Source organism: Chrysemys picta, chromosome 10, assembly GCF_011386835.1.
Source record: "Chrysemys picta bellii isolate R12L10 chromosome 10, ASM1138683v2, whole genome shotgun sequence".
Taxonomy (NCBI): Eukaryota; Metazoa; Chordata; order Testudines; family Emydidae; genus Chrysemys; species Chrysemys picta.
In genome coordinates, this window is record NC_088800.1 from 47602753 (window position 1) to 47625994 (window position 23242).

The 23242-nt window shown below is 49.2% G+C and overlaps 2 protein-coding genes across 3 annotated transcripts in view; one reads left to right on the forward strand and one right to left on the reverse strand.

The window, feature by feature from the left end:
- The window catches only part of PML (PML nuclear body scaffold), a 34888-nt gene extending 17666 nt beyond the window's left edge, over nt 1–17222 (forward strand). For both annotated transcript variants that reach the window (XM_005290497.5, XM_024104019.3), the window contains exons 7-9: nt 786–838; nt 15285–15432; nt 16298–17222. In XM_005290497.5, coding sequence (XP_005290554.1) covers nt 786–838; nt 15285–15432; nt 16298–16872 — 776 coding nt within the window. In that variant the 3' untranslated portion in view covers nt 16873–17222. The remainder of the gene's footprint in view (nt 1–785; nt 839–15284; nt 15433–16297) is intronic.
- Nucleotides 8075–10868, reverse strand: LOC135973999 (SRRM2 protein homolog rsr-2-like). Its single transcript, XM_065559705.1, has 2 exons — nt 9834–10868; nt 8075–8568 (listed from the first exon to the last, which is right to left on the reverse strand). The coding sequence occupies exons 1-2, from the start codon at nt 10369–10371 to the stop codon at nt 8075–8077; spliced, it is 1032 nt and encodes a 343-aa protein (XP_065415777.1). The 5' UTR covers nt 10372–10868.
- Nucleotides 17223–23242: the final 6020 nt, after the last annotated feature.

The following is a 23242-nucleotide window of genomic DNA, read 5'->3' on the forward strand; positions in this document are numbered from 1 at the left end:
GCAGCTGGCTTCTCAACCTCTTTCATGACATGATCCCATGTTACAGCACAAAAGTTCAGAGACCACCCCCACTTCCAATAATTTTGGGACCTCTCCCATATAGCCATAAAGAGAAGTCCCACCCACCACATCCCCAAATTGTTAATTTGTGGTCCAGATCCCTTGCCAGGGATCTGGCTTTCCTGGTTCCACATACAGACAAACAGGGAACTGTTCTGAAATGAGTGACTGAAAATAATGAGGGAGTTGAAAAGGTTGACCGAGGAGGAGATGGGAAAGGCTAAGTTCAGTGTGGCTAGACAGTGATGCAGAGAGACACAACTACACAGCCTCAACACCCAGGGAAGGAAGAAAGGAACGGCAGCAGAAGGGAGGAAAATAAGAAAGCAAGGAATAGAAATGCCAGGCTATGATGCTGGAAATAATTCCCTGAAGCACTGGACTTCTTGTAGCAGATCAGGGCAGGAGGGCAGCACAGAGGTGAAATGTATCTCAGCTGGAGTGAAAAGGAAAATCGGCACATGCAGCAACAGAGGAAACTGCCTCTCTGGAAAAGCTCTTGCTGCTACATCCCAGCCAGTGGAGAGGACTCTAATGCAACACTCATCAACCAGCCCACTATGTGACCCTTATATGGCTTTGGCAAGCACTATGTGGCTGGGGAGGGACCCACAGTGCTTTGCCAGTTTTTCCTTAGTCCTCTGCCCCTTTCTGCACAAGCCTTCGGTGGCTTTCACGCTGCACCTGTTCAAACTGGCACTTGACTCCCTGTCTTCTGTTTGCAGAAGACTCCAGCATCGTGATAAGCAGTTCTGAAGATACTGACGAAGACATGGTGGTGAGTGCAATAAGAGCCCAGGATCCACAGTAACTGGGATGCAATATCAATTGTGCCAAAATGCTGTGAGTCACTGCCACTCACGCTGCCTCTTGTAAGATCAACGGCAGTGAATGGAAACACAAGCACGCTATGGTTGGGACGTTCAGCCACCTGCCTTAGCATTACAATTCTCCCCACTTGGTTCAGTGAGGATTCTGAGACCATGCACTAAAGGTTTGGCATGTCCTAAGGATCCACATTAATCTGCCAGTCACATACCTTTCAAGATTCCTAGGTGTCGGCAGGAAAACCTCTCCTTAGTTGGATGAGAGTCATCAGGCAGGTATAAGTTTAACCTTCTCCTCCGGGACTCTTTCTGAATGAGTAACCACATTATCTGTTGGCTCCTCTCCCCATAACTCAGTCAGATTCCAGCGGAAGGAATCTGCTGGGATGTTTCAGAACATTCTTCCACCACCCTGATGTTTGTTCAGCAAGAGTTCTCATCACCTGCTCTCTCGCTCTCTTCTCCTTCAGTGACTCTATGCCATTTCTCAATGCACCACAATGGGTTGAGCTCTTGCTTCTGTAATAGCAACGATAGGTCCTTAGCTGCTTTCTGATTGCTTAACATCCCTTCCAAAATGAAGCCCATTGTGGATTTCCCCCCAGCTGATGTTCCCAGTGGTCTAGACACCCCTTCTCTCTTTCCCAGATAAGCACATGCCTCCCCTTCACCAGTGGCATTATGTGTTTGACATATCCACTTACTGCTCCTAGACAGTGTTTCCTAGCGGATAGGGCACAGGACTAAGACTCAGGAGACCTAGATTCTATTCCCGGTTCTGCCACTGGTCTGTTGTGTGTTCTTGGGCAAGTCACTTCAGCTCTCTGTGCCTCAGTTTCCCCATCCGTAAAACAGGAATAACGCTACTGCCCTCCTTTGTAAAGCACTCTACAGATGACCGTGCTAGCTGAGAACTGGGTATGGTTATTCTGCAATGCCTCACTCAGGAGACTGGTATCAGAGACTGACCTGAGTAGAAGTATCAGGGGGTAGCCGTGTTAGTCTGTACCTACAAAAACAACAAGGAGTCTGGTGGCACCTTAAAGACTAACAGATTTATTTGGGCATAAGCTTTCGTGAGTAAAAACCTCACTTCTATGCATCCGAAGAAGTGAGGTTTTTACTCACGAAAGCTTATGCCCAAATAAATCTGTTAGTCTTTAAGGTGCCACCAGACTCCTTGTTGTTTCTGAGTAGAAGTAGATGGCTGCTGACTGTACATCAAGACACAGGCAAGCACGGGTGCGACTTACCCAAGCACAATGCCGTAGGCTGAGGGAGAAATGCATCGCTTAATGTTACTGAAAGAAAACAAAAGGAGACAAATTCATCCCTGCTGTAACCCCCCTGAAGCCCAGAGAGCCACACAAGTAATATTTGGTTCAAGGTGTCGTCCCATCTCAAACATGCCCTGTTCATTGACTACGGCTCTGAGCATGGAACAAGCAATGCAAGTCCCCTCTCCCTTCCCAGTACAACCAGCACAGGCAGCCCTCACCCGTGCTTTGGTGATCTCCAGCTGTTGGCAAATCCCCTCTGGACTCATATCCCTTAGCCCAATTGCTGCAACTCCAACGTGGTGAGCTAAGTGGCTCCACCAGGGGCCGGATTTGCTACCATGTCTTGTGATGTCACTCACACCTGTGCAAAGTGGGCGTGAACCAATAGCATTTGGATCTGCTCTGCTCACGCTGCCTAGGTGTAATTGACTATCCAGGGTGCAGGGCAGTGGGGAACCTGGACCCACATGTTTCATGAATGCCACTGTAACTGTCTCAGGCATTTTCTCTTGCAGGGGATGTGCCAGCAAGTACATTGAAATGGTCTCACATTACATGCAAATACAGCTTTGTAGATGGCGCTGCTGAAATGACCCTCTCAAGTCAATCTGTGTGAATGTCCCCCTCAGGGAGTTCATTTTTTCCTTTGTGAGTGTTTTCTTTTCCTGCCTTGTAAGAAACATAAGTGATCAGCGCTTAATTAGAGATGGCCCCAAAAAAGTAAAGATCTGGATTCAGGTCCAAACTTTGCATCTTTCCTGGGATTTCCAAAGGAGTCTAAGGGAACTGCTAAATCTCCTAATAAAAATCCTTTTGCACATTTCTATACTTAATGTTTCCAGTTGTCTCCAGCCCACAAATTCTGCCCAATTGGTATTTTTTCTGGAACTCAAGCACCTTCCTACATCATTCTCATTGAGATGTTCTGGTATTATTCTTTATTGATTGATGACACTAGTAATAAATTAATTTAATAAAAATTAAATAGGAGGAAATATCCTTTATAGAATTTGGCAGTATGATCCCGAACTAGTTTCTTCAAGCTTAACTTGGATAGTGGCGCTATGGTACACTACAGAATGAAATGCATGAAAATCATTTTTTATAATTGGTGCTGGTAGCACGTGATCTAGTTAAGACTGATTTCCAGCTTGCTCTTTCACAGGCTCATAATTTACACAGACAAATGCAGGCTTCAATTTTATGTTTTTGTCTCAGCCCAAAGGGGAATTGTTTGAGCCACTTCATTTGAGCTGTTTGTGAGTTATTGGAGAGTGGGGGAGTGGGCGAACAATAATTCCTGTTAGTCTCCATCAGAAAGTGCTCTCAGATGACTCAATATGACTAAAATGTAGAGGGTCTAATTCTTCTCTGACTTCTGTCACTTTTACGTTGGTTTCAGTGCACTCACTCTTGAGTTACACCAGAGTAGGTAAGAGGAGAATTGGGCCCAGGAACTTCAAACTTGTCTTGTTTTTAGATCTCACTAAGATTTAAAACCACAGGCTATGTTTGCAGGCTGTCGGTTCAGATGGTTTGAAGTTTGGAATGTTGGAAGTCAGCAGTTTTGTGTGTCGCCCATTAGAACTTTCCTGGTTTTTTACTCATTTTAAGGATGACTTTGTCAACGATGCCATTGTCCATGACACGCCGCACTGTCAGAGTCAAAAGATGAGTATCTCTGATCGAAGGAACTTACCCATTCTGCTCAAGAAATAGGCAGAGCTTTTAAGATCTTCAGACAAAATAGCTTCATATAAAGAAACTTACAAGATCAGTTAAGGGTGACTGAATTAAGGAAGTTATATTTAACGATATTTTAATTAAAGACTCTAGGGGCTGACGCTTGTGGAATTTATAAACCTCACAGGGAAGAGAATTTTTAGCATAGGCCAAAGATAAAGCAATATGACAGAGATTGTCTGTTCCAAACTGAATTGGCCCAGATCAAGGGCAAAGTTAGGGTGTGCTGCAAAGCAATTGACATCAGTGGGAGTCTTTGCATTGCCTTCCTTGGGCTTTGGATCAGCCCTTGGAGCTTTGATACATGGAAACATTAGCGAATGAGGTTTTCTGTAGTTTGTTTGTTACTGTTGGATCAGCATTAGCAATTATCTAGGGCTACAAAAATGGGGACCATCTTTGATGCATGGGACAGGGGATAAGCTATTCAGTATGTAGAAACTTTAACAGTAGTTGTGTAGATAACATTTCATGTAACACTTTGAAAAGGTACCGCCCACCCCCTGCTTTGAAAACAATATTAAAAATCCACAGGATTCATGATATATTTAACCAGATGACAAATCCCAGTGGCCGATGTCCTTAGAAATAAAGAAGCAGTTGAATTGATGGGGTGGGGAGGGATCTGTTTTCAGTGGAAGGGGTTAGATATAAGATTGGGATGGGTGCCATGGTTTTGGGGAATGTAACATGGAAGTGCTTTTGTATGGGATAAGAATGCAGGAATGTAAGTCACTCTTGTTACACTCAATAAAACGAATTCAAAATTAAAAGCAACCCACTGCCATCTTCCTTACCTGTTTTCTTTGCAATTTCTCTTTCCTTCTTCCAGTGGTGAACTGAGCCTAAATGGGAACTGGATCCAATCCAACCAAGGGACTTATGCTCATGCCATTCCTTCTTCCAATGCTGCCTGCTGCACCCCTGTCCCTTTGGTAAACCCTAACGCCTTCTGGCATTTTCTCCCACAGGCAGCATGGTCTGGAGGAACAAGCATGGAGTTTGGAGTCACAGGGGACTGGCTTCCAATCCTGGCTCTGCCACTGATTCACTGTGGAGCCTTGAGTGACTCACTTCACCTTTCATTCATGTTTCCCCACCTGTCAAATGAGGATGATAATACTCACCCTTCCTGCCTCACAGGGGTGCTGGGAGGATTAATTATGGTAGTGTCTGTTCAATGCTTTGCACACACCTCCCAGGCTGGTGTCTGCATCCGTGAATCCTCCTTTTATCTATCCTTCATCATAGCTTCAGTAGGTAGGGAGCTTTGACTCTCCGTGGAAGCCATTGAGCACCGTTGCTCAGAGCCCGCTCTCACCGCACTCCTGGCTAAGAACATCCAGGAGCACGTTATGCTTTTCAAAGGATTCAGACACCTGACTCCCTCAGACTCCTTTGGAAGTCCCATCTACCAGGTGTAGAGTGAATTGGGACAATTATTAATCTAGCTGCCCCTTTTGCCTTGTAAAGAGCTGCTGTCTGGCTGTATTGATGGGGGGCCCCCAGTGGGTATCTCCATGGGATGCCAATGGAAAGGAAGAAGCAAGCAGCCCAAAGGACCAGGCACATGGGCAAAGACTCAGGTGGCCACTACCCTGAGTCAGTTGATGCCATCAACAGCAGTGAAAGGGGTAGCAGATATAAGAGAATAGCAGAGCCAACCCAAGCCATGGGTAAGGATAAGCCTGCTCAAATAAATGGCACTCATCTCACCCTGTAAGCAGCTGGTGAAGGACTCCAACAGATGCCCTCTAGGTGAGTTCTACCACCAAGGACCCTCCACAGGGAAAGTCCTGTCCCCAACCCCATCCATTCTGAACCTAAGGATTAGGAATAGTTCTGCCTCCCATGAATAGTAACTGATGAGCAGAGACTTAGGTCAAGAGACCATTGCCAAAGTACTTACGAGTTTAGAATCTTCTTCGAGTGGTGGTCCCTATATGTATTCCAAATGTGGGTGTACATGCACGCCATGCACCGGGGCTGGAAGGTTTTCCTAGCAGTGTCCATTGACCCACATGTCGTCTTGTGCTCCCAGCTGAGGCTATATTATGCTGCGTGAGTCAACGCAGCGCCAGTTCCCTTTTACTGCCACATGGCTGGAGTCGAAACCCCTGCTCCTCCGGGATCTCAGTTTTTGACTAAGAGAGCACTTTGGACTGTTGTATAGAGTTCTTGTTTGTTGTTTGCTTGTATAGCATGGTAAGTACACATAGTAGTTAGTGTAGTTAATTAGAGGGTATGTCTACACTACGGGATTAATCCGAATTTAGATAATTCGGATTTGAGAAACAGGTTGTATAAAGTCGAAATGAGTGCGGCCACACTAGCACAGTAATTCGGTGGTGTGCGTCCAAGTACCGGGGCTAGCGTCGATTTCTGCACCGTTGCACTGTGGGTAGCAATTCCATAGCTATCCCATAGTTCCCGCAGTCTCCCGCGCCCATTGGGATTGTGGGTTAAGATCCCAGTGCCTGATGGGACAAAAAACATCGTCGCAGGTGGTTCTGGGTACAGCCTCACTTCCTCCCTCCCTCCCTCCCTGCATGAAAGCAACGGACGGCAGACAACCATTTTCGCGCCTTTTTTCCTGGGTGGGTGATCACTGCAGACTCCATACCACGGCAAGCATGGAGCCTGCTGAGGTCAAGACAGCACTCATGAATATTGTAAACACCTCGCGCGTTCTCGTGGAGTTTATGCTCAGCCAGGACCAGAAAAACGAGGAGAGGAGGCAGCGGCGGCGGCAGCGCAGCGACAAGCATGATGAGGACATGGACACGGACACAGACACGGACACAGAATTCAGTGAAACCACAGGCCCCGGTGCTTTGGAGATCATGTTGTTAATGGGGCAGATTCTATCCATGGAACGCCGATTCTGGGCCAGGGAAACAAGCACAGACTGGTGGGACCGCATAGTGTTGCAGGTCTGGGACGATTCCCAGTGGCTGCGGAACTTTCGCATGCGTAAGGGCACTTTCATGGAACTTTGTGACTTGCTGTCCCCTGCCCTGAAACGCCAGAATACCAAGATGAGAGCAGCCCTCACAGTTGAGAAGCGCGTGACGCTAGCCCTATGGAAGCTTGCAACGCCAGACAGCTACCGGTCAGTCGGGAATCAATTTGGAGTGGGCAAATCTACTGTGGGGGCTGCTGTGATGCAAGTAGCCAAAGCAATCACTCAGGTGCTGCTACGAAAGTTAGTGACTCTGGGAAATGTGCAGGCTATAGTGGATGGTTTTGCTGCAATGGGATTCCCTAACTGTGGTGGGGCAATAGACGGAACCCATATCCCTATCTTGGCACCGGAGCACCAAGCCACCGAGTACATAAACCGCAAGGGGTACTTTTCAATGGTGCTGCAAGCACTTGTGGATCACAAGGGACGTTTCACCAACATCAACGCGGGCTGGGCGGGAAGGGTTCATGACGCTCGCGTCTTCAGGAACACTACTCTGTTTAAAGGGCTGCAGCAAGGGACTTACTTTCCGGACCAGAAAATAACCGTTGGGGATGTTGAAATGCCCATAGTTATTCTTGGGGACCCAGCCTACCCCTTAATGCCATGGCTCATGAAGCCATACACAGGCAGCCTGGACAGGAGTCAGGAGCTGTTTAACTACAGGCTAAGCAAGTGCAGAATGGTGGTAGAATGTGCATTTGGCCGTTTAAAAGGTCGCTGGCGTTCATTATTGACTCGCTCTGACCTCAGCCAAAGAAATCTCCCCATTGTTATTTCTGCTTGCTGTGTGCTCCACAATCTCTGTGAAAGTAAGGGGGAGACCTTTATGGCGGGGTGGGAGGCTGAGGCAAATCGCCTGGCTGCTGATTACGCGCAGCCAGACACCAGGGCGATTAGAAGATCACACCATGAAGCGCTGTGCATCAGAGAAGCTTTGAAAACCAGTTTCATGGCTGGCCAGGCTACCGTGTGAAATATCTGTTTGTTTCTCCTTCATGAAAACCCTCCCCCTTTACTGACTGATTTTCTGTAAGGAACCCACCCTGCCCCTTCCCCCAGCTTTCTTTCAAACCAAATAAAGTCACTATCATTTAAAAATCATTTATTCTTTATTAATAGATTAGAAAAAGAGGGAGGGAACCCGGGTGGTATTTGGGAGGAGGATTGCTGGGAAGGAAAAAGCCACAAAGAAAAGGTTAAAAAAATGACAGCCTTTTGCTTGGGCTGTCTACTGGGGTGGAATGGGAAGGTGTACGGAGCCTCCCCCCCCGCGTTCTTACACGTCTGGGTGAGGAGGATACGGAACATGGGGAGGGGGGAGGGTGGAACAGGGGCTGAAGCGGCATTCTGTTTTCCAGCAGCCGTTCCTGAACCTCCACCAGACGCCGGAGCAGCCCCAGCGTTGCATCCTTCATCCTCTGGTCTTCCTGCCGCCATCTCTCATCTCGATCGTCCCTCCTCTCCTCACGTTGGTCCCTCCTCTCCTCACGTTGGTCCCTCCTGTCCTCACGTTCACTGACTTCTTTCCTATACTTTGAAACTGTTTCCTTCCACTCATTCAGATGAGCTCTGTCACTCCTGCTGGATTGCATAATTTCAGAAAACATCTCGTCTCGCGTCTTCTTCTTACGACGCCTTATCTGTGATAACCTTCGGGATGGAGGAGGGAGGCTTGAGGAATTTGCAGCTGCTGTAGGGAGGGGAAAAAAGAGAGAATTGTTTTAAAAGCTACATTTTGCAGAACAATGCTTATACTCTTTCACGGTGACCAACACTGTTCACATTACATAGCACATGTGATTTCTGTGCAAGGTCGCATTTTGCCTCTTAATGCTGAGGGCCTGTGGCTTTGCTGCTAGAGATCACAGGTCTGGGCAACAGAATTCGGCTTGCATGCGGCCATGGTAAGCTTCTGCGCCGTCCTTTCCCACATACCAAGCATAGCTTGTAGAGTGCTGCAGAAGCCTGGCCGATCTCAGCCAGTTGGGGGGGGGCAGTGTGGTGGGGCTTGTCTGGGCCCCTTCAGGCAAGTAGAGTGCTGCAGTTTTTCTGTTAACATTCAGCAGCACCAGAAAACAAACAAACTAACCCCCCCCCTCTCGCCATGAATTCTCTGGGATGATCGCTGTACCCCTCCCCCCCACCGCGTGGCTGGTATCAGGGAAGATCCCTGCAGGCACCAAACTACCCCCCCCCCCCCGCCGTGCCCCCCCCCCCCCGCCATGAATTCTCTGGGATGATCACGGTACCCTCCCCCCACCGCGTGGCTGGTATCAGGGAAGATCCCTGCAGGCACCAAACTACCCCCCCCTCGCCGCCGCCCCCCCCCCCTCGCCATGAATTCTCTGGGATGATCACGGTACCCTCCCCCCACCGCGTGGCTGGTAACAGGGAAGATCCCTGCTAGCCAAACGCGAAAAACTCAGGGCCAATTTCCCATCTGCGCTTGGCTAACTGCAGGGAAGGATTTATTTTCCGCCACAGGCAAACAGCCCAGTAGGAACGGCCACCTCTGTCCCCTTAATTAAGTTCCCGTATTTCAACCAGGTTACCAGGAGTGATATCACTCTCCTGAGGATTACACAACAAGATAAAGAATGGATGTTGCTTGAATGCCAGCAAACACCGGGACCATACGCTGCCAGGCTTTGTCAGGCAATGATACCAGATTACTTGCTGCAAGCATGGCGTGGTCAAGTGTCCTACCATGGAGGAGGGAATAAAGATGCACTGCCCAGAAACCTTCTGGCAAGGCTTTCGGAGTACCTCCAGGAGAGCTTCATTGAGATGTCCCTGGAGGATTTCCGCTCCATCCCCAGACACGTTAACAGACTTTTCCAGTAGCTACAGACTTTTCCAGTAGCTGAACTGACCGCGAATGCAAAGTCAGGCAAAGTAATCATTAAAAACCGTTTGCTTTTAAAACAAGTTTTATATTTTAAAAGGTAAACTCACCTGAGGTCCCTTCCATGGGGTCAGAGTCTTGGGTACTGGCTTGGGAGGCTTGGGAGGGTACTTCAGTCAGGGTGAGAAAAAGATCCTGGCTGTTGGGGAGAAGAGAGTGCTGTGTGCTCTCTGCAAGCTCATCCTCCTCCTCCTCCTCCTCTACCCCATCGGCAGAATCCTCAGGCGTCGAGACTATCCCCGACCCAGAATCCACGAACAAAGGTGGGGTAGTGGTGGCAGCCCCCCCTAGAATTGCATGCAGCTCGGCGTAGTAGCGGCATGTCCGCGGCTCTGACCTGGAGCGACCGTTTGCCTCCTTTGTTTTCTGATAGGCTTGTCTGAGCTCCTTGACTTTCACGCGGCACTGCTCAGAGTCCCTATTGTGGCCTCTCTCCATCATGCCCTTGGAGATTTTTTCAAAAGTTTTTGCATTTCGTCTTTTAGAACGAAGTTCTGCAAGCACTGAATCCTCTCCCCATACAGCGATCAGATCCAGTACCTCCCTCACGGTCCATGCTGGTGCTCTTTTTCGATTATCAGCCTGCATGGTTACCTGTGCTGATGAGGTATCTGTGGTCACCTGTGCTCTCCACGCTGGGCAAACAGGAAATGAAGTTCAAATGTTCGCGGGGCTTTTCCTGTCTACCTGGCCAGTGCATCCGAGTTCAGATTGCTGTCCAGAGCGGTCACAATGATGCACTGTGGGATAGCTCCCGGAGGCCAATACCATCGAATTGCGGCCACACTAACCCTAATTCGAATTGCTAAAATCGATTTTGGCACTACTCCGCTCGTTGGGGTGGAGTACAGAAATCGATTTAAAGGGCCCTTTACATCGAATTAAATAGCGTCGTTGTGTGGACGGTTACAGGGTTAATTCGAATTAAAGCTGATAAATCCGAATTAAAGTCGTAGTGTAGACCAGGCCAGAGATTGTTTACCCCATTCGCGGTATGTTTTCCCTTCCCCAGGTACTATGTCCCACATTCCAGGGTTTAAAAACTGTGCTTTGTGCCCTCACTTGTTCTCGGTGAACGACGAGCACCAGCATTACCTTTACTGCCGTGGGGAGGCTCATATCACGACTCATTGCAAGATCTCTAAGTCCTTCCTGCCATGGACTTGGGAAGCGTGGGAACTTGGCCTCAGAAAGTTGCTTATGGAGGATGCCATGAGACCGCAGGCACACTCTGATTTGGAACCGTCACTGCAGCACCCATCACCAGTGGTGAGTGCTCCTCCCAGCACTTCCCACGCCTCCCATCTGATAGTACCGATGGTCAAGGACGAGCCAAGACATGAGGGTACAAAGCATTCTCCTGGGCATCTGAGCAAGTCCCCATTGAGGGCCACCTCCAAGCAGTGTTCCCTTCCCGAGCCAGACCAGGTTAGGTGAGGAGTCATGTGCCAGAACTGCTGCACCAGTGCTAAGCTTCCCCATACCGAGAATGAATTGAAGCACAAGAAGGATCTGGTGATATTGCCGATTGTCCCAGCATCTGCCTGCCCTGACCGGTCTCCAGCTTGCGCACCGCCCATCCACCCACTGCCTTCGCACCTACCGGTCCAAACATCCCCATGAACACCACCTCAGTTCTCCAATTTTTCCAGAAACATCCCTCAGACTCCTAGACGTTTGGAGCCTCTTCTCCTGATGGAGCAACTGCAGCTGCCCTACCTGCCTTCTCCATTGCTTGCCTGTGAGCTACCCACGCCAGTGAATGAACGGGGTCCTACTGACTCACTGCGGCCTGCCTGACGATACCCTCATTCCTCCCTTTCTATGGCCCCTGATGACCAAAGGCAGTATCTGGTCCAGTTATAGCAGGTAGCTGAGGATCTGGGCATACCGTTAGAGGTGGTCCAGGACCAGCACCATCAACTGCAGGACATCCTCCAACCACAGGGACCGTAATGGCTGGCACTGCCCATTAATGATTCTATCCTTCAGCCCACACGGACAATGTGGCACACTCCTGCTTCCTTTACATCCACACCAAAATGTGTGACAGGCCAGTACTAAGGAGACATACTTTCTCTTCTCCCACTCATCCCCCAGCTCTCTGGTTATGCATGCAGCGATGGAACGGGTGCACCAGCACATACAAGTCCAGTCCACCAGACCGGGCGGCCAAGCGTCTAGACCTTTTGGGGGAAAAGGGCTACTTGGCAGCATTGCAATGCTAAATTGCAAATTACCAGGTTCTGCAGGATAAGTATGATTTCAACAACAATGCTGCTCTAGCAAGAACCAATAGTTTAATACCCTGGTGGAAGAGAGGTGCCTGGTGGCCAAAGTGGGCCTCCAACTGGCAGTCGATGCCACGAGCGGGTCTTTGCGCTCCCTTGCCATGGGTGTCATCATGTGACAAGATTCCTGACTGCAGTCCTCTGGCTTTCCTTGGGAGGTCCAAACCTCTCCTTTGACAAGGACAAGTTGTTCTCTGCCAAAACAGACTAGTCCCTTCACTCGCTTAAAGACTCTAGAGCAATTTTGCGCTCCATGGGGATCTATATCCTAACTCTCCAATGCAAACAGCAGCACCAATCATTCCATCCCCAGCCATATGCACCCTACCTGGCCTAGTATCAGCGGCACACACACACACACACACACACACATACCCGTAGGCACCACTGACCCCAGTGACAGCCACCCACAGTGTCTGTCATGGCCACCTCCTCCACCCTGGCCCACCAACAAACCAAGACACAGTTTTGACATCACGGTTGAGAACTGCGAACCGTCCCCGTTGCCACCTGCGGCCCCCCAGGTCATCTCTGGGGGCCAGCTTGCACTGTTCGCCCACAATTGGGGCAAGATCACGATGGACCGTTGGGTATTGGAGATCATCCACCAAGGATACTCCATAGAATTTCTTTCTTTTCCTCCCCACTGCCCCCACTTCCCGGGGATCCTTCCCAGCAATGTCTACTGCAGCAAGAAGCAGATGCTTTTCTTTCAAAGGGCACAGTAGAGCCCATGAGACCTCCCTTCGCAGGCAGGCGGTTTTACTCCCTGTACTTCCTCCTTTCATAGAAGGGCAGAGGGCACCTCCCCATACCTAATTTTCGGCTCCTGATGACAGTGGCATCTATTATCTCCTCCCTTTCCCATAGGGCCTGGTTTGCAGCTCTTGACATGAAGGACGCCTCTTTCCACATTGACAGTCACCCATCCACTTTAAAATTTATCCGTTTCCGGGTGAGACAACAATAACAGTTTGGAGTGCTCCCATTCGGCATTGTGATGGCAGTGGCAGCACCGATGTTCTGCATTGGCCACTTAATGTATCCTACCTGGGAGGAGAATCAGACACCTGGGAACGAATTTGCTGTAGTAACTCAGAGCTCTCCCCATCTACTGTCCCATCAGCAGCCATTGGGGATATTTACTACTTAGCAGTCGCTGATGGGCCACATGCCATTATAGGCAGTCTCATTATTCCATCCCTCCATAAACTTATCAAGCTCAGTCTTGAAACCAGTTAGACTTTTTGCCCGCACTGCTCCCCTTGGGAGGCTGCTCCAGAATGTCATTCCTCTGATTGTTAGAAATCTTGATCTAATTTCGAGCCTTAAATTGCTGATGGCCACTTCATATTCGTTCGTTTTTATGCCAACATTGGCCCTAAACTTAAATAACGCCTTTCCTTCCCTGGTATTTAGCCCTTCTCCTCTTGTGAGAGCTGGGTTCTGTTTGTGGCTCTGCCATTGGCCAGCTGCATGACCTTGGGCACATCACATCTCTCTCTGCCTCAGTTCCCATTCTGTAGAAGGGTGGTGCCGATGACTATATAGAGAGCAGAAGATCTCAATGGTCAGTATCAGTGTCTCCATTGTCCAGATGGGAGGGAAGTGGCTTGCCCAATGTCACCTTGCAGTCCCATGGCAGAACCAGAAATTGAACCCACATTTCCTGCAGCCCAGTAGAGTGCTTAAAGCCATCACTCTCCGTTTGCAGGTGGGAAAACTGAGACACAGCAAGGGACAGCAGTTGTCTCCCAGCACACACAAGGTGCCAGTGTCAGACCCTAGATAGGAACTCGAGAGCTCTGGGTCTGACCCCTGGCCCACACCTCTGTCTAGATATGATGCAGCAAGTGCTAGTTTGCTGTGGGCAGTTGATGGCACAAACTCTGGGATCTTTCATACGTAGGATACCTTCTGTGGAAAAGTGGAAGCAGAACAACTGATTTCTCATTCCAGGGGAGTGGCAGCAAGACCTAGTCTCTCAACTGCTGTGAATAGAAAGGAAAAGTCAGCACAGTGCTTTTGACCTTGGGTAACTCCATTGATTATGGACTTCCTTCTGATTTATACCAGTGTAAACGAGAGCAGAATCAAGCCCGACATACAATGTGTTCCTAGTATGCAAAGGAGAGCAAAGAATTGTTTCAAGGGGTATAAACTCGCATGAATTAAATGAAACTGAGCAGAAGAAGATTAGGTAAGCGAGACAGCAGGCAATATTTCTGTAGTCTATTGGAAAAGGGTAGTGTCCCTTTAAATAACTGGTGAGCCCTCCAGTGGCGTTCACCATGTTCTAGAAGCCACCAGAGCCCAACCAGACAGCTGTGTGGAGTGTAGCCCTGCTTGTTAAGATATATTTAGTAACCACAATTATTTGGGACCTGACTCAACAGGGTGGTTGTTGCAGATTGTGTTTACAAGACACAATTTCCTAAGCTGCAGATCTATTAAACTCCAGACTAGTCTCCCAAGCAGAATGGCAGAAGTGCAGGCACATCTGTAATGGAAAGAGGATTGGAGAATGTCACATAGGAAACAATCCTGCATTTGTCCAAGGAGTACAGAGCCTTACAGTGCTTAGTCTGAGTGCTTCATAAATACCAAGGGGGTGGGAGAGACAAAAAGAGAGGAGAAATTATCAGAAATGTCTCAAAATTCTGCCCAAAACATTTCAAATTTTGCTGAAAACCAAGAAAAAACAATAAAGCATGGAGAATTTTTTCATTTCAAAATATGTGCCCCCATTTTTCAACCAACTGCAAAGTAGGTCAACATATTTCACGTCAGGTGAGATTTCAAAATTGTGAGGTGCCAGTGAAAACCTGGAGGAAAAAAATATGAAAAGGAAGCATCATCCATTCCCATCCCCTTTTTTGTTTTTCATCTGGCTCCCACAGCATTAGAGATGAGCATCGAGAGATCATACAAGACCATGGAACAAAACTTTTCTGCCTCCTCCTCCTCCTTTCCCTTTGGGGGGGGGGGCAGTCCCAAGCTCATACCAGTGTCAAGGTGGTTACCTAGACAGGCATTAGAGCACAGACTTTAAACTCGGCCACTCCTCTACCCACCGGCTTGGCCACCTTTGCCTAGCCTCCTTTTCCACCTCTCAGCACATGCACAGGGCTTCCTCCTAGTGCAGGTGAACCCAGCTGATTCTTGGCACTACTGGGAGCATGGTGCATTCTCTCTGGTTTTCTGTTGTAGCTCTCCAGCATGCTAGAGGGCAGCAAGGACTCCTCCTCATACCTGCAGTTCGAATGGGAAAGCAGTGCGCCAGGCTCTGGGGTCGTGGCCAGCGCTGGCTTTGGGGGAAGCACGCTGGTGTTCTTCGACATGAAGGTCAACAAAGACAGTGAGTCTGCTTTGCTCATTGAGAATCTCTATTAGCAGATAACCTGCGTGGTATGGGCAGGGGATAGGAGCTTCTATAGCAGCTCCTGCTCCTGCTCTGCTGTTAACCAATCCAGAGCAGATCTTCCTTCTGGAGTTCCTACAAACTCCAAAGCCAGTTCAGGTTAGACACGTGCAGTCATACAGGGCTTCAAACAAATCAGCCCCCAGCATCAAGAAAATCCTGAGCCTTTCACTTTGTGGCTAGGCCCAGGTCCACTCCCCCTTGTTTATCCTTCTACCTGTGATATTTCTATAGTGCCAATCACTATGGGGACAAAGTGCTTTACAGAGCAACCCAGTGACTATTGTAATGACCATAGCTGAGTCTTCACTGAACCTGAGCCGTCTAGCTCCAAAGCACAGGCCCCTGCCACTTGCACTAAAGGACTAACTCCATTAGCAGGAGGCAGCAGCAGGGCTGATATCCTCTTATATTTGCCTGCCACTAGAGGAACAAAGAAGCATACTTTGCTAGTGTGTTACATCAGGTGAATAAATAATTGGAATCTAAGCCTTCTCTGATCAGCACCTCGCTTAGCTCTATGAACAAGCATTCTCATCTGCTTGAAAAGGAGACAGCAGGATGGACTAGCTGGGAACCTCCTCCCCCAATGCTGCCTTTACACCCAGGCATCACTTACAGAAGGCAAAGATCTCCAGCTAGTAGGCAGGGGGTCCCTACAATACCAGAGTTTGACAAGAACTAAGAGATCACTGGGCCCTCTGACCCCTATCTCTCAGCTCCTCATATCCCAGGTCTCTCTGCATTACTGATGCTATATGATGTCTCTAAAGTTCCTGATTCTGCCATTTTCCTACTCCAGCACAGATGATCACTCAGCTGGCTGCAGCAAATGGAGAAAACAGCTTTAAGGCTGTGATACAAACCCCAGAGTCTGTGCTCAGTTTGATTTCACAAGGCGTCTCCCTTGAGACAGGGCTAGAGCACTTTCTCTGCTACCTCCGCTCTGTTCCCAAGCCCATCTTAGTTGTATATAACTTCTGGACATCGGAGCTCACTGTTCTCTTTAAAGCCTTGGATTCTTTTGCCAAGAAATGGGACTTCTGCACAACTGTCTGTGGTTACCTGGACACCCTGCCCTTAATTAAGGAAAAGATTCCCACATTTGGTCTTTATAAAATGAAGAACCTGATGAGAATGTACCTGCAGAAGCCACTGAACGACAGCAGCGCTCCGGCATCGGCGAAGGCCCTAAGGGATCTCTGTAAACTTCTGGAGATCCACACAGATCCAGATCCGAAGCCAGTACTGTCTCATTGCAACCTCGAATCTTACACTTCCCTCCAGCCTTTGCTGCAGGAGAAATTGCTCACCAGGTCTGCCGCAAAGATTCTGGCAATGCGCAGTATGGTCCTCTGTGAACTGCAGGAGTCATAGCAGGAGAGAGGGCTGCCAGTGACTTCAGGTCTCTCCATGATCAGCCTGAAGCTCTGAGTGAAAAGTTATATTATTATTCAGTGCTGTGCTGACGATCAACCTGCTTCTACTGGTGCCGTCAACTGTCAGTGTATCTGTGCTATGGATCGAGCTCTGTATTCCCGATGGGCACCTGGGAGGAAGCTGCTAAACAGCTAAAAACAGCTCTCCCTTTTCCTAGCAAGAGTGCAACAAGCTGCAGCTTGAGGCCATTACTGAGCTACCTATCCTTAGGTGCTTTTAGCATGTCAGTCACCAGACTGTCCTAGTGCTCTATCTGTCATGTATGATTAAACTACTTTTAAAACTAAGAGAGTCTTTAAGATGTTCCTGGTTGTAATCTAACCCATGTCACAACTGTAGAGGGGCCTATTTGCTACACACACCTTTGGAAATCTGGCAGGATCAGCAAAAGCCATTTTCCCCCTAGACAGACTGCCACTCAACTGAAATATTCATGTCACCCCACTCCCCCTTTCTTCTCGTTAGATGAGGGGAGTGATAGCATCTTCCTTTGTCATCCAGAGAGACAGAGGAGACATTACCGGGGAGGACAGTATGAGCTAGAGAGAGATGTGATTACCTTTATCAAGCTCTCAGGCCTGTTCCCAAATTTGTGCATATTGGTGTCTCTCTTGTACAATTAGTCCCAGCCATTATCCTACCTCCCTACATATAGGATTCTCAGGACCCGTGTTTTGCATCATCTGCTGCACCTGGAATGAGGAAGCAGCTGATTGCAAAGATGTGAGCCTGCAGAGTCTGCCTCACCCGCCACAGGATGTGATAATTCTTCTGGGAACCTTGGGGAACCTTTACTCCACATGGGTGACGTGGCCTTGTAGGTCCTCAGTCTCTCTTTCCCTGCCTAAAGGCCTCACAGTGGTCACCAGCCTTCTGAGGGGGACCCTCCAGTAGGTCCTGCAATGTCCTGGCTAGTGAGCATTTGCCGCTGCGACCCCCTGTTGGATGGAATGGTAAATGAACATGGGTTCAAACCTTTTTCTCCATCCATCTTATAATGCCCATCAGCATGGTGTCTGGGTGCCTATCACATTGCCCTCTGGTAGTGGGAGGCTCCTAGCTTTCATACACATGGAGACACTCCTTGAGCTCCAGTGGCAGCCCTAGAGAGCTGGGATTTTATGCCCACAATCCCCCTGTGCATTTCACCAGGTCTGGAGTCGAGAAGTCACTGCAGACTGATGTCCAGCTCTGGATGTGAACTCCAGACGATTGAGGAGGAGCATGACCTAGCTGGAGGGGAGTGTCGCAAAGCACTGGCTGAAACATGCCTCTGCCAGCTCAAACAGGTTCGGTCAAATGCTCTGAGGGCTAAACCTGCTGCATTCTATCTTCAGTGCCACAGGCATGGGTAGGTCATAGCTGGCATTGGCCATATCTCTACACAGAGTCTCTCCCATAGCATTGCACCAGCACTGAGCTGGTTTCTTCAGGATGAACATTTGATCCCATCTGCTCTTGCTTCAAATTCAAACCTGGGGGAAGTGGATGCCACCCCATGGCCCTATTCCTTTCATCCCACAGGGATATCACCACCTCTCTTCTCCTGTTCAGCTAAGGAAGAGCAGAGAGGCTCACTCATTTATTGCTGATGCCTGGATGAATCTAGGGTGACCAGGTGTCCAATTTTTGATGGGAACACCCAGTTGAAAAGGGATCCTGGTGGCTCCAGTCAGCACCGGAAATGCGGCCAATGGGAGCTGCGGGGGTGGTGCCTGTGGACGGGGCAGCGCGCAGAGCCACCTGGCCGCATCTCCGCTTGGGAGCCAGAGGGGGGATATTCCGCTGCTTCCAGGAGCTGCTTGAGGTAAGCGCTGCCCAGAGCCTGCACTCCTGACTCCCTCCTGCACCCCAATCCCCTGCCCTGATCCCACCCTCCAAACCCCCCAGCCCCACCCCAGAGTCTGCACCTCAAGCTGGAGCCCTCATCCCCCCACACACACACTTAACCTTCTGCCCCAGCCCAGAGCCTCCTCCTGCACCCTGAAGCCCTCATTTCTGGCCCCACCCCAGAACCCCCCCCCCCAGCCCAGAGCCTGTACCTCCTCCCATACCCCAACCCCCGCCTTAGCCCGGAGCCCCCTCCCATACTCTGAACCCCTCGGCTCCACTCCCCAGCCCGATGAAAATGAGCGAGTGAGCGTGGGGAGAGCGAGAGACAGAGGAAGGGGAGGATGGAGTGAGTGGGGACGGGGCCTCGGAGAAGGGTGGGACCTCAGAGAAGGGGCGGAGCAGGGGGCGGGGCAAGGGTGTTTGGTTTTGTGCCAGTAGAAAGTTGACAACCCTAGATGAGTCATATATTAGATGTTGTGAAACTACTGAGGCACTCATCACCGAGCCTTTGCAAAGGGCAGGCCATCTCCTGGAGAAGCGATAGTCTGTGGAAGGAACTGCATAGTACAGTGAGCCAATCCACCAGCCAACAAGGATCTGACCCAGATTAGGGCCCAGCTGTCTTGGTCCATATCCTAGTGAGGCACAGAGCACAGTAGCTCCTAGACGAAATCCCAGGCCAGATCCACAGTGGACAGTACGGGTGGTAAAGGGCCATGTAACCCAGACAGCCCTCTGTTTTCTATTTTTATTTGCACTGATTCATTTAAAAACCTGCTTCTTGCCCTAAACATGACTCTCTGAAATTAACAAGCATCTGATAAGAGATTTACTATCCCATATTAGTTTTTTTCTAGTGTCTATCCTGCTTCCCAATCAGACTCTGTTCAGTTACAGAGGTATAATTCCTGAGCAATTCCACTAAAGATCTATGCAGTTACTGAATTCCTCTGATACAATCAAGAGCAGAATGTGGGCCACACTCACTTGCTTAGAGAGGAAAGATGATGTGTGGTGCAGACATTGCATGGGGACTCAGGAGACCGCGCTTCAATTCCTGATTCAGCCACAGACTGTCTGTATGACCTTGGTAAAGTCATTTGATCTCTCAAATCCCCAGCTGTGAAATGGGGAAATAATGAGCCATCCTCTCTCTGTCATAGCTATTTAGATTTAAAACTCTCTGGGTCAGAGACTGTCTCAGTGTGTATGTACAGCGCCCAGTATCTCAGTTAGAGCCTCTAGGCACCACCTTAATGCAAGTCATACTGCTCTCTAACGGAAGGAGAGGAAGCTAGGCAGGATGGTCTGCAGGATTGCAGTCAGGGATCCCCTCCCTGGGAGAATATTGCACTGTAAGGAGATCACATCCAGTCAATATAGGGCAGGAATAGCAGGGGGGCTGCAGGCTAGGTTGGAGGTGCATTGGTAGAGCGGGGGATGGGAAAATGTAGGGTGGGAATTGCAGGGGGGCTCCGCCACTACTTCGGGGACAAAATTGTGGGCAGGAAAAGGGATGGTTTCAACAAAAGTTTCAGAATAAAAAGTGTAGCTTCAGTCTGAAACGATTTTTCCAAATGTTAATTGATTTACATTAAAAGGATAGGTCCATCAATGACTATTAGCCAGGATGGGCAGGGATGGTGTCCCTAGCCTCTATTTGCCAGAAGCTGCATAGCTTCAGGGGATTGTTCACTTGATCATTACCTGTTCTGTTCATTCCCTCTGGGGCACGCAGGCAATTGGCCACGGTTGGAAGACAGGATATTGGGCTAGATGGACCATTGGTCTGACCCAGTATGGCTGTTCTGATTTCTTTTAAAAGGTCTAAAATGTAAAAGATTGAAATCAAACCAAAACATTTCAAAAAACGGTTAAAATGAAATGTTTTGATTGACCTGCCCTGAAGCTGTTGTCAGAATAGCGGGTCATGGAAAAATGTGAGATTTCAGCTTTTATCCCAATTTGGGATGGGAACATTTGTTTTTTAAAATCTCAAAGAGAGCAATTTCCCACCCAGCTCTAGAATGAGATGCACTGGCCAAGCTGGGGGCAGGGTGGAGTCCAGGACTGGGATAGCAGGCACGCCTTCAGGTCAGCACTGAGGGGGAATGGCACAGCAGCGAGAGCACCTGGGGCTGGAATGGCAGGGAGATGCGGGTCAAGATTGAGGGGCAGCAGCAGAGCTGTGTGTGGGGAGGGTGGAGTGGGCTAGAATAGCAGTGTTGAAGGTTAGAACTGGCATGTACAAGCAGAGCAGGGGCGGTAGCAAGAGGGAAGGGTGCAGTACATCAGCACTGGGGGGGGGGGAAATAGGAGTATTAACAAGAACTGAAAACTGAGTCATGAAGAGAAATAAAACACTAAAGCAAACCAAGAAAGCCACTACCCAGCTGCAGTGAGATGTCCTTCCTGGCTTCAAACCACAGCCAATGACCCTGCCACACTTCCTTCCATTGCACAGAGACAGGCACACTTGGTTGTTGGCTGCAACAGAGGTCACGAGAGAGCCAGCGGCTGGGGAACAGGGAAGGAGATGGGGTAGCCCCATCTGAACCATCATGGATATTTCAGAGAAGTACCCCCAACTGGAATACAGAACACAGCTCACAGCTGGGATGTCCTAAGTGCATCCAGCAGCCCTCATGCCATGCTGGAATCAGTAGCAGTTGAAGGTTCTCAGGAGTTCAAGGATTAGGCCCGAGATCAGGGATGGGAAGAGTCATGATAGGGAGAAGATGGCAAGCCTCATTTGCAATGCATTAACGCCCAAGATAAATCATTAGCAGGCCCAGCCTAGCCTTCCTGGGGCTGATTAAAATGAATATTGAACCAAAATTAAAGTTGTTGAGAGGCACAGATAACCCCAATGAGTTAACATGAAGGTCATTGTTGCCCAAAGCTGGGTGTGATGGGTTCGGTCACAGAGACCCCCTTGGAACTCTCACCTGATGTGCTGAAATTACCTCTGAGCCCATTTTTCCTGCCAGCTTGGGGCTTCCAGAACCTTTTCTTGTTGAGCCAAACACGCCAGCCTGCTGCAACACAGACTCAGGGTCTGAGCCACACCCCCAAAGCTGCAGACTTTAACCAAAAACAGCTCAGCAGGTTACCTCTCCAGCACTCAGACACCCAGTTCCCAATGGGATCCAAACCCCAATAAATCCATTTTACTCTATACAAAGCTTATACAGGGTGTGATACAGAAGGAGCAGTGGGAAGTAGTAGAAGGGAAGTATAGAAACACTAGGTTAATTAAGGCGTGGTTCCCTGTAGACTAGGGAGGGTTGCTATGCGTTAATTGGAGCACCTGTAATCAATTAAGGCCCTGTTAGAAACCTAATAAAACCCCCCTGCTTCAGGCAGTTAAGGGGGAAGGAGAGAGGATTAGAGCTTGGAGGTGTGATATGAGACTCAGAGGAACAGAAAACTGGAGTAAGGGAGGGATATTCTGTCCCCCAGTGTTTAAGGACTAAAGGTATCCCACCCAAGGGGGAAGAGGGTAAGAACCTGCAGGGGTTGAGAGGGGCTGGGACTCAGAGTGAGGAGCAAACCCAAACCTCTCCCCTGCTTATCTCCTTTACCACCTTCTTGGGCCACTAGTGGGGCCCTTGGTGCCCCAAGAGCAGGGGTAAGAGGTGATATTTTAGTGCCCCCCCCCAAGAAAAGTACAGGACCCACCATACTATATTGACCATTGTGTCACAAGGGTAAACTTATAAATTGTCTACCCTCTATAACACTGATAGAGAGGTTTCAGAGTAGCAGCCGTGTTAGTCTGTATCCGCAAAAAGAAGAACAGGAGTACTTGTGGCACCTTAGAGACTAACAAATTTATTAGAGCATAAGCTTTCGTGGACTACAGCCCACTTCTTCGGATGCATATAGAATGGAACATATATTGAGGAGATATATATACACACATACAGAGAGCATAAATAGGTGGGAGTTGTCTTACCAACTCTGAGAGGCCAATTAAGAGAAAAAAAACTTTTGAAGTGATAATCAAGATAGCCCGGTACAGACAGTTTGATAAGAAGTGTGAGAGTACTTACAAGGGGAGATAGAATCAATGTTTGTAATGGCTCAGCCATTCCCAGTCCTTATTCAAACCGGAGTTGATTGTGTCTAGTTTGCATATCTAGGGTTACCATACGTCCGGGTTTCCCCGGACATGTCCGGCTTTTGGGTCTTTAAATAGCCGTCCGGGGGGAATTTGTCAAAAGCTAAAAATGTCCGGGATTCCCCCCGGACGGCTATTTAAAGACCCAAAACCGCTGATAGGGCAGCCGCGCCGGCTGAAAGCGGTACTGGGAGCAGCATGGAGCAGCCGCAAGCGGTGGGTGCAGGCGGCCCGTCTCCCCCTGCCTGGGGCTCCCCTCGCCCTCCGGGGAGCACGGGCTCCTCCTCTGCAGCGCTGCCCGCCGCGGGGCTGGGGCTCTCCCAGGGCTCTGCCCTGCACACGCCCAGCACC

Bases quoted from the DNA above. Each gene is read 5' to 3' on its own strand.
- LOC135973999 (XM_065559705.1), bottom strand. From the start codon at position 10,371: ATGCAGGCTGATAATCGAAAAAGAGCACCAGCATGGACCGTGAGGGAG. The intron at 8,569-9,833 runs GTGAGTTTACCT...CCCTCCCTACAG, and splicing joins CCCCATGGAAGGGACCTCAG to CAGCTGCAAATTCCTCAAGC.